The 9,343-nt window shown below is 38.3% G+C and overlaps 2 protein-coding genes across 3 annotated transcripts; both read right to left on the bottom strand.

Moving 5' to 3' along the window:
• Positions 1 to 766: 766 nt before the first annotated feature.
• On the bottom strand, positions 767 to 4,199 carry LOC116720743 (ovomucoid-like). Of its 2 annotated transcripts, none has more exons than XM_032564148.1 (4): positions 4,142 to 4,199; positions 1,347 to 1,378; positions 1,145 to 1,254; positions 767 to 900 (listed from the first exon to the last, which is right to left on the bottom strand). In XM_032564148.1, the coding sequence occupies exons 1-4, from the start codon at positions 4,188 to 4,190 to the stop codon at positions 855 to 857; spliced, it is 237 nt and encodes a 78-aa protein (XP_032420039.1). In that variant the 5' UTR covers positions 4,191 to 4,199; the 3' UTR covers positions 767 to 854. The 2 variants fall into 2 exon arrangements, with proteins under 2 accessions (XP_032420039.1, XP_032420038.1); XM_032564147.1 differs by lacking the exon at positions 4,142 to 4,199 and adding an exon at positions 1,692 to 1,758.
• Positions 4,200 to 7,745: 3,546 nt separating this feature from the next.
• LOC116719403 (serine protease inhibitor Kazal-type 1-like) lies at positions 7,746 to 8,993 on the bottom strand. The gene is made up of 4 exons (XM_032561909.1): positions 8,834 to 8,993; positions 8,482 to 8,501; positions 8,270 to 8,379; positions 7,746 to 7,879 (listed from the first exon to the last, which is right to left on the bottom strand). Exons 1-4 carry the CDS (start codon positions 8,883 to 8,885, stop codon positions 7,834 to 7,836), a joined length of 228 nt encoding a protein of 75 aa, XP_032417800.1. The 5' UTR covers positions 8,886 to 8,993; the 3' UTR covers positions 7,746 to 7,833.
• Positions 8,994 to 9,343: the final 350 nt, after the last annotated feature.

Below are 9,343 nucleotides of genomic sequence, written 5' to 3'. Positions count from 1 at the left end.
TTTCTGAAACTCCACCTTCAGGAAGTCATCACAACATTGCTCCCCTATTAACCCTTTCATAACATTTTCCCCAGTGTTTCACTAGCAGGTAGCTCTTATATTGAGCTCAGTAGATGCCCACTTCCACCAGGTGTTTGCTAACTGAATCTTCTGAAGGAGCTGAGTGGAGGAGTGGTGGTGGAGGTCTGCTCTATGAGGCTGAAGCTCAGCTTGTAGTTTATGATTATATTTGAACATGAATGTTAGAATGTTTCAGAAATGGCGCTCTGTTCACCCAGGCGTTCTGCACAGCTGAGTGGTTGCCACGGAAGATTAAAGGATTTCTCTAACTTGCATGAAAGAATCAAAGCAAAACTCCAGGTATGTTTTTGATGAGGGAAAAACATTGTAGCATGATGTAAAGCTCAAAAAGGCTGATTTTAGATAATAACACTGTCCCTTCAATATTCATTTTGAAAAGAACTAGTTCTACTGGCAGGTTTTTTTTTTTACAACAAAATGTCTTATGATTTAGAAAAACAATCTGCCAGTGGAACTTGTACTTTATCAATATTAAATTGATAAAGTACAATTATTGACTTAAAACAAGCTCCTACATCTTGGAGAGAAGTGGCTTGTAACATAGTTTTGTCAAGTGTATTAAGATATTTGCACTATAACTACACAAAAAAACTTGGTAAGATTTTGTGTTTTTGCAGTGTTGTGAATATAATATGCATCACAAATTGTTGCATAATATTGAGAGAAATAACCAGAAGGTCACAGGTTGATCAAACTTAGACTTTATTAATGAGACAACAGTGGATTTCATTTTCTGGGTTGCCTCATAGTGTTGATTTTATCAACCATCCTGGTCAGCAGTGTCCCTCTTTGGCAACCAAGATTTTCTCCTTGGTTTCACTGAGGAGAGAATTGTGACATGACAAAGCAGCGATTCAGTCATTCAACTCAGATGGTATTTATAGCAATAAATAAAACGAAGTAAGTCATTTTTCTGGAGACATCCTTTTGTATAAACAGCTGTCAATGTCACATTGGGCGACTACGAGGTTGGGACTAAAGCATTTTAATTTAAAAAGAATCAGGTTAGGTGACTTAAAATTAACATGTGAATCATGTTTGTGCAGCAGCTGAGTGTACTCACCGCATCTGCTTGCAGAGGAGACACTCATTGCCATAAGTCTGTCCGTCGCTTCCACACACAGGGCGCACATTCATTGTGCATGTCCAGATCCTTGGATCAGCACAAACAGCCTGTCGGACATGTGAACAACCCAACATTACATAAGATTCTGCCTAATAATAGTACGTTTTATTCATACACTTAATTCTAAGATTTATATTACCTTTCTGTTGTCCTCACACTTGTGCGCAGCAACTTTAGAAAAAAAAGAAAGTTTACTCTTATAATCCAACTTGCATTTACCATGTTGACATCACATTTGACATACCCAGCTTTAGATGACTACTTTCAGCATTGCGTATCAGTATGAATCAAGCTGTAAGGCGTCTATTATGCATTCAAAAGAGAATTTAGATAATAGAATATGTGTGTTATTATCATAGGACTTCACCTTAATGCAGTGATTAGTATAAACAGTTAAAAATCTCCTTTGTAGAAAAAAAAAAATAAAATTCTTTGAAAAAATACTTTCAAAATAAATTAGACAAGAAAATAATTAATTTTTTACTTGCTGCAACACGGATGATCAGGAGCCCCAGCACAAGTCTTCCAGTCATGATGTTTGTTGATGAATAACTGAATGGACGTATCGGTGGGTGAATATATACAGGTATTCTGTCAGTCACCGCCTCTGATTATATGTAGCTGTTTGCTGGGAGTGAGCGACACAGTTGATGACAAAGCGTGGGGAGGTAAAACATGGAGAAGTAATAGCAGAAGGGAGCATAGCAGTTGTTGAAGAGAAGTCAACCAAGAAACTCACAGGGCGATGAGTTTCTTGGAGGTCGCCCCGTAATTGGTGGGTTGTCTGTTCTAGCCCTTGGGCAAGACGTTTTACCAACTTTGTCTGCTGTTGGTGGTCAGAGGGACTGATGGTACCAGTCAAACTACCTTAGCTACAAACCAGTAGATTGCTACCATCAGTGTGTGAATGGGTGAAGTGCTTTGTGGTCCTCTTGACTTGATAAAGCACCAATCAACCACATGCCATTTACCAATTACCAAAACTATAAGTACCTTGGAATACCATAAACAAATGGCAACCAGAAAGACACCACAAGGAAGGCAGCAAGAGACAAATACCAAGTATTATTTGACAAGTATTGTGAGGTAACGCAAAAGTTTTGCTAGACAATGCAATACTTTTTGGAGGTTACGCAAAAGAATAAAATCCTCCATGTCCCCTGGGGGGCTCTGTAATATATATAAAATATGACATAAGATAAATTTGACTTCTTCGTCTTGAAATTGGGCTTCTGTCTCTTCAAAAACTCCTGTTCTCTCTTAAACTCCACCTTCAGGAAGTCATCACAACATTGCTCCCCTATTAACCCTTTCATAACATTTTTCCCAGTGTTTCACTAGCAGGTAGCTCTTATAATGAGCTCAGTAGATGCCCACTTCCACCAGGTGTTTGCTAACTGAATCTTCTGAAAGAGCTGAGTGGAGGAGTGGTGGTGGAGGTCTGCTCTATGAGGCTGAAGCTCAGCTTGTAGTTTATGATTATATTTGAACATGAATGTTAGAATGTTTCAGAAATGGCGCTCGGTTCACCCAGGCGTTCTGCACAGCTGAGTGGTTGCCACGGAAGATTAAAGGATTTCTCTAACTTGCATGAAAGAATCAAAGCTAAACTCCAGGTATGTTTTTGATGAGGGAAAAACATTGTAGCATGATGTAAAGCTCAAAAAGGCTGATTTTAGATAATGATAATAATAATATTCTTCAATATTCCTTGTAAAAACTACCAGTTGCACTGGCTGTTTATTGTAAAAAAAATGTCTTATGAGTTAACAGAAAATCTGCCAGTGGAACTTGTACTTTATCAATATTAAGACATTATTGACTTAAAACAAGCTCCTACATCTTGGAGAGAAGTGGCTTGTAACATAGTTTTGTCAAGTGTATTAAGATATTTGTACTATAACTACACAAAAAAACTTGGTAAGATTTTGTGTTTTTGCAGTGTTGTGAAGATAATATGCATCACAAATTGTTGCATAATATTGAGAGAAATAACCAGAAGGTCACATGTTGATCAAACGTAGACTTTATTACAATGAGACAACAGTGGATTTTTCTGGGCTGCCTCATAGTGTTGATTTTATCAACCATACTGGTCAGCAGCGTCCCGTTTTGGCGACCAAGATGTCCTTGTAGGTTTCACTGAGGAGAGAATTGTGACATGGTAAAGCAGCGATTCAGTCATTCAACTCAGATGGTATTTATAGCAACAAATAAAATAAAATAAGTAATTTTTCTGGAGACATCCTTTTATATAAACAGCTTTCAGTGTCACATTGGGCGACTACCAGGTTGGGACTATAGCATCTTAATATCCAAAGAATCAGGTTAGGTGACTTAAAATTAACATGTGAATCATGAATCATGAGCTGAGTGTACTCACTGCATCTCCTTGCAGAGGAGACACTCATTGTCATAACTCTGTCCGTCGCTTCCACACACAGGGTGCAAATTTGTTGTGCATGTCCAGATCATTCGATCAGCACAAACAGCCTGTCGGACATGTGAACAACGCAACATTACCTAAAATTCTGCAGAATAATATTACGTTTTATTTATACATTTAATTCAAAGATTCATATTACCTTTCTCCTGTTCTCAGACTTGCGTGCAGCAACTTTAGAAAAAAAAGAAAGTTTACTTTTATAATCCAACTTGCATTTACCATGTTGACATCACATTTGATATATCCAGCATTAGATGACTATTTTCAGCCTTGCGTATCAGTATGAATCAAGCTGTAAGGCGTCTATTATGCATTCAAAAGAGAATTTAGATAATAGAATATGTGTGTTATTATCATAGGACTTCACCTTAATGCAGTGATTAGCATAAACAGTTAAAAAACTCCTACATACATTTTTTTTTATAAAATAGACTTCTTTGAAAAAATAAATTCAAACAAATTAGACAAGAAAATAATTAATTTTTTACTTGCTGCAACACGGATGATCAGGAGCCCCAGCACAAGTCTTCCAGTCATGATGTTTGTTGATGACTAATTGAATGCACAGATCGGTGGGTGAATATATACAGGTGTACTGTCAGTCACCGCCTCTGATTATATGTAGCTGTTTGCTGGGAGTGAGCGACACAGTTGATGACAAAGCGTGGGGAGGTAAAACATGGAGAAGTAATAGCAGAAGGGAGCATAGCAGTTGTTGAAGAAAAGTCAACCAAGAAACTCATTGTTTCTTGGCTTCTTGAAGTTCAACCTTCAAGATTGGTGGGTTGTCTGTTCTAACCCTTGGGCAAGACGTTTTACCAACTTTGTCTGCTGTTGGTGGTCAGAGGGACCGATGGTACCAGTCAAACTACCTTAGCTACAATCCAGTAGATTACTACCATAAGTGTGTGAATGGGTGAATGTAGTGTGAAGTGCTTTGGGGCCTTCTGGATTTCATAAAGCACAAATCAACCACAGGCCATTTACCAATTACCAAAACTATAATTACCTTGGAATACCATAAACAAATGGCAACCACAAAGACACTACAAGGAAGGCAGCAAGAGACAAATACCTGCAACGAGTTTCTGAGAAGCAAATTCTGAGAAGCCAGCTGAATCACAAGAGCAAAGTCCGGGTAACAGTTATGCTGTGCTGGAAATAAGTTGCCCAAAGAATAAAATTTAGACCTGTGATATAAAAACATGAATGGTACTCATCACTGCACACCAAATCCAGTATCCACAGATTATCCACTAACAGCACAGGAGGCAGATGTCTGGTGAGCATCAGAGCCACCATCCAAGATGAAATATCCAAGCTCCAAGAATATATCAAGAAGATGAAGCACTCAGTGAATGCCTCACACAGTGAAAACTGGAAGAGAAGGAGCAGAAGGAACCATCATAGGAGGAAAACCTCCCATATGGGACGTACCATCAACACATAGGAGAAATAGTTGATATGACCAAATCCTACAAATGGCTGGCGAGGACCGGACTGAAGGACAGCACAATGGGAGGATGTAGATTTTGTGTTTCTGTTTCTAGTTAGTTTTGTCCCTGAGTCGTCTTCCTTCCCTGATTGATTCCTGTTGTCTCTTGTTTCCCTTGATTATCTCCCTGTGTATTTAACCTTACCTGTGTATTTAACCCTGCTCCCTGCCAGGTCCTAGTCATTAGTCATGTCTCATTGTCACCAGTGTGTCTTAGTTCCCTAGCCTCTTCGTTCACCTGTGCTGCCTGGATTTCTGTTCTCTTGTTCATTAAAATCATTACTTTCCAACTTAACCTGGGTCCAGCATATCAATCCTCACCACCATCAACTTCAACTCATGACACACAGAAGCACTGACCATGGCAGCACAGGAACAGGCCTGGGGCACCATATCTACCAAGAGCAAACAAGATCCCTGTTGCAGGCTTTGCAAAGAAACAATCCTGCCACTCACAGCAGGGTTTAAGATATTAGGCAGTATAATGAGTTTTCCAGGCCTGCATTTTATAGCATAATCAAGTAACTATTATTAAAAAATGAGGATCATTAAATGCTAGCTTTGGACAAAACCTTTGGATCCTTCCTCTTTTCCTTTTGCCCGGGATCGAGCGGCGTTCTCCATGAGCGACCCGCAACCGCGTGCTGTTAAAACGAAACAACAACAAAACGTGTTGACGTCACAGATCACGGAGTTTAATCTCATACAAAGCAATCGACAACAAAGCTGCAGAGGTACAGAGATATACATTTTATACAGACAAGAGAACAGACAACACGAAACACAAAAGACAGACAAAGGCGCCCAAAATGTGGAGGAAAAGATGGAAAAAACCTCTCTTGCTGGCTTGCTGACCTGTACTTTTTTATGAAAGAGGTGTTTCCCTATTTAATATATGCAGTCAAGGCGTTCCGTTCTTTGACCAATTAGAAACTTAGAAACTCCCGGAAACTCCCCTTCTTTACAGCTCCGATGTCTGGTTTTTATCTAACCACTTCGTGCCCATCTCCGTCCGACCTGGCCGAGAGGCGCCAAGAAGTCTGTTCCCCCTTTTCGGAATGCAAATTTATTGCTCTGTCTTCAGCGGGGGAGGCAAAAAGGCCCTGGTTTGTCTGCTGAATTCCCAACTGCTCAACAGAAACTATTCCAAATAAGAGTGTTGGCTATACCTTTACACATGTCGTGGATTAGCTATATTAAGCACCAAACAATAATTATTTTCTTTACACTATGCTACTCTCAGTGGTTATAAAAATGCCATATATTATCGAAGTCCCCTGGGGGACATGGGGTAAAATTTTACTTTGTATTCCTTCACAATACATTTGAGCTCCCTCGCAATAAATTAGCAAATGCACCCTAGTCTATTTTTTATACAGTCACAAATGTCAATTTAAAATTGCAAATATATACACATTTAAAGAGCCTCAGTGAAAACATGCTTACTCATTGATGCAAAAAACTGGTTGAAAACTAATTTTTTCCCTCCATATTTAAGTCGGTTTGTGTAAGGCTGAGAAGGGACTGTACATGAAATTAGCCTTTTATTAACTATTCAGACTACCAACACAAAAAAGATACAATTAAAACTGTCAGATGACTTTATTCCCCATTGAGAATAACTCACTGGATAATAAACAGGCACTTTTTTATGGAAGGTTTCTGTTTATATCTTAGAAAAGATGGAAAGGGATGGAAAGCCAATGTTTGACCTGCTATGCTGTTGCATTTTGCACATAGGTTTGTGGTGTATTTGTATCCTATAGAAGAAGATATAAAGCTTCAGATATTTCACAAATTAGATATTAAGATAAATGGAGAAGCCTTACGAAAACCTTATATCATAGCAAAAAGTACGGTAGCCGCCATGACAAAGATTTTTAGTATTCAATTATGTCACATGAACTGATCAGTACATTATTGTGCGAGAACACAAAAGTGTTGTGAGGTAACGCAAAAGTTTTGCTAGACAATGCAATACTTTTGGGAGGTTATGCAAAAGAATAAAATCCTCCATGTCTCCAAGGTGGCTCTGTAATATATATAAAATGTGACTTAAGAGAAAAATTGGACTTCTTCATCTTGAAATTGGGCTGCTGCCTCTTCAAAAACTCCCGTTCCTTCTGAAAAAGATGAAAGGATTTCTCTAACTTGCATGAAAGAATCAAAGCAAAACTCCAGGTATGTTTTTGATGAGGGAAAAACATTTTAGCATGATGTAAAGCTCAAAAAGGCTGATTTTAGATAATAATAATATTACTGCCCCTTCAAAATTCATTTTAAAAACTACCAGTTGTACTGGTAGTTTTCTTTACCAGTTGCACTGGTAGTGTTTTGTAAAATAAAAATGTCTACTTAACAAAAAATCTGCCAGTGGAACTTGTACTTTATCAATATTAAGACATTATTAACTTAAAACAAGCTCCTACATCTTGGAGAGAAGTTCCTTGTAACATTTTTTCTCAAGTGTATTAAGATATTTGTACTATAACTACACAAAAATACTTGGCAAGATTTTGTGTTTTTGCAGTGTTGTGAATATAATATGCATCACAAATTGTTGCATAATATTGCGAGAAAAACCAGAAGGTCACATGTTGATCAAACTTAGACTTTATTAATGAGACAACAGTGGATTTCATTTTCTGGGTTGCCTCATAGTGTTGATTTTATCAACCATACTGGTCAGCAGTGTCCCTCTTTGGCGACCGAGATTTTCTTGTTGATTTCTCTGAGGAGAGAATTGTGACATGACAAAGCATTCAGTCATTCAGCTCAGATGGTATTTATAGCAACAAATAAAACAAGGTAAGTCATTTTTTCTGGACAATTAGAAGTCAAAGTATGACTAAGGCGAAAACTTATGTCAAAGAAAGACAGGAATTCATACTTCCTACTATATTCCCTAACGAATAAAAACACTCAGTTGTTGATTTGCACTTTTTTGCTGCATTTTTAAAGACAAAAACTGGAGAGATCCCTTTGTGGAAACAGCTTTCAATGTTGCCACATTGGGTGAGTACCAGGTTGGAACTAAAGCATTTTACTTTCCAAAGAATCGGGTTAGGTGACTTACAATGAACATGTGAATCATATTTGTGGAGCAGCAGAGTGTACTCACTGCATCTCCTTGCAGAGGAGGCATTCATTGCCATAAGTCTGACCATTGCTCCCACACACAGGGCGCACATTCAATTTGCATGCAAAGATCTCTGGATCAGGACATTTAGCCTGTTGGACATATAAAAACCCAGCATTACATAAAATTCTTCACAAACATAGTAAGTTTTATTCATAGAGGAAATAAATATTTGATTCTAGAATTCATATCACCTTTCTTGGTCCAGCCTTGACTGCAGCAAGTTTAGAAAAAAAGATAGCAAGTTTATTCGTATAATCCAACTAACATTTAACCATGTTGACTTCAAAGTTGACATAACCAGCTTTAGATGACTACTTTCAGCCGTTAGTATCAGTCCGAATCAAGCTGTAAGGTGTCTATTATGCATTCAAAAAAGAATATAGATCATTTAATATGTGTGTTATTATCATAGGACTTCACCATAATGCAGTGAACAGCAGGAAAAAAAAACATTTTTGTAAGATGAAAAATACATTTTAAAAACTACTTAGAAAAAAATACCTTCAAAACAAATTAAACAAGAAATTTTTATTTTTTTTTTACCTGCTGCAACACAGATGATCAGGAGCCCCAGCACAACAAGTCTTCCAGTCATGATGTTCGTTGGTGAATAACTGAGTGGACAGATCGGTGGGTGTATATATACACATCTACTGTCACTCACCGCCTCTGCTTATATGTAGCTGTTTGCTGGGAGTGAGCGACACAGGGACTCTCTGATCCACACCTCCAGGGACGTCAGAACGTAATTTGGTCTGGATGATGACAAAAAAGTTGAGGTAATACATGTAGAAGTGATAGCAGAAGGAAAACAGCAGATGGTAAAGAGAACTCCACCAATAAACTCATGGGGTGATGAAGAAGGAGTTTGCCTTGTAATTGGTGTCTTGGTGGTTTGAGCACCCGTTCTGCCCGCCTTCATCGCTGTGTCCTTGGGCACCAACCTTGTCTGCTGTTGGTGGTCAGAGGGACCGATGGTACCAGTCAAACTACCTTAGCTGCAATCCAGTAGATTGCTACCATCAGTGTGTGAATGTAGTGTGAAGTGCTTTG

This window comes from Xiphophorus hellerii, chromosome 5, assembly GCF_003331165.1.
Source record: "Xiphophorus hellerii strain 12219 chromosome 5, Xiphophorus_hellerii-4.1, whole genome shotgun sequence".
In the NCBI taxonomy this organism is placed as follows: Eukaryota; Metazoa; Chordata; class Actinopteri; order Cyprinodontiformes; family Poeciliidae; genus Xiphophorus; species Xiphophorus hellerii.
This window is presented reverse-complemented; position numbering and strand designations above follow the sequence as displayed.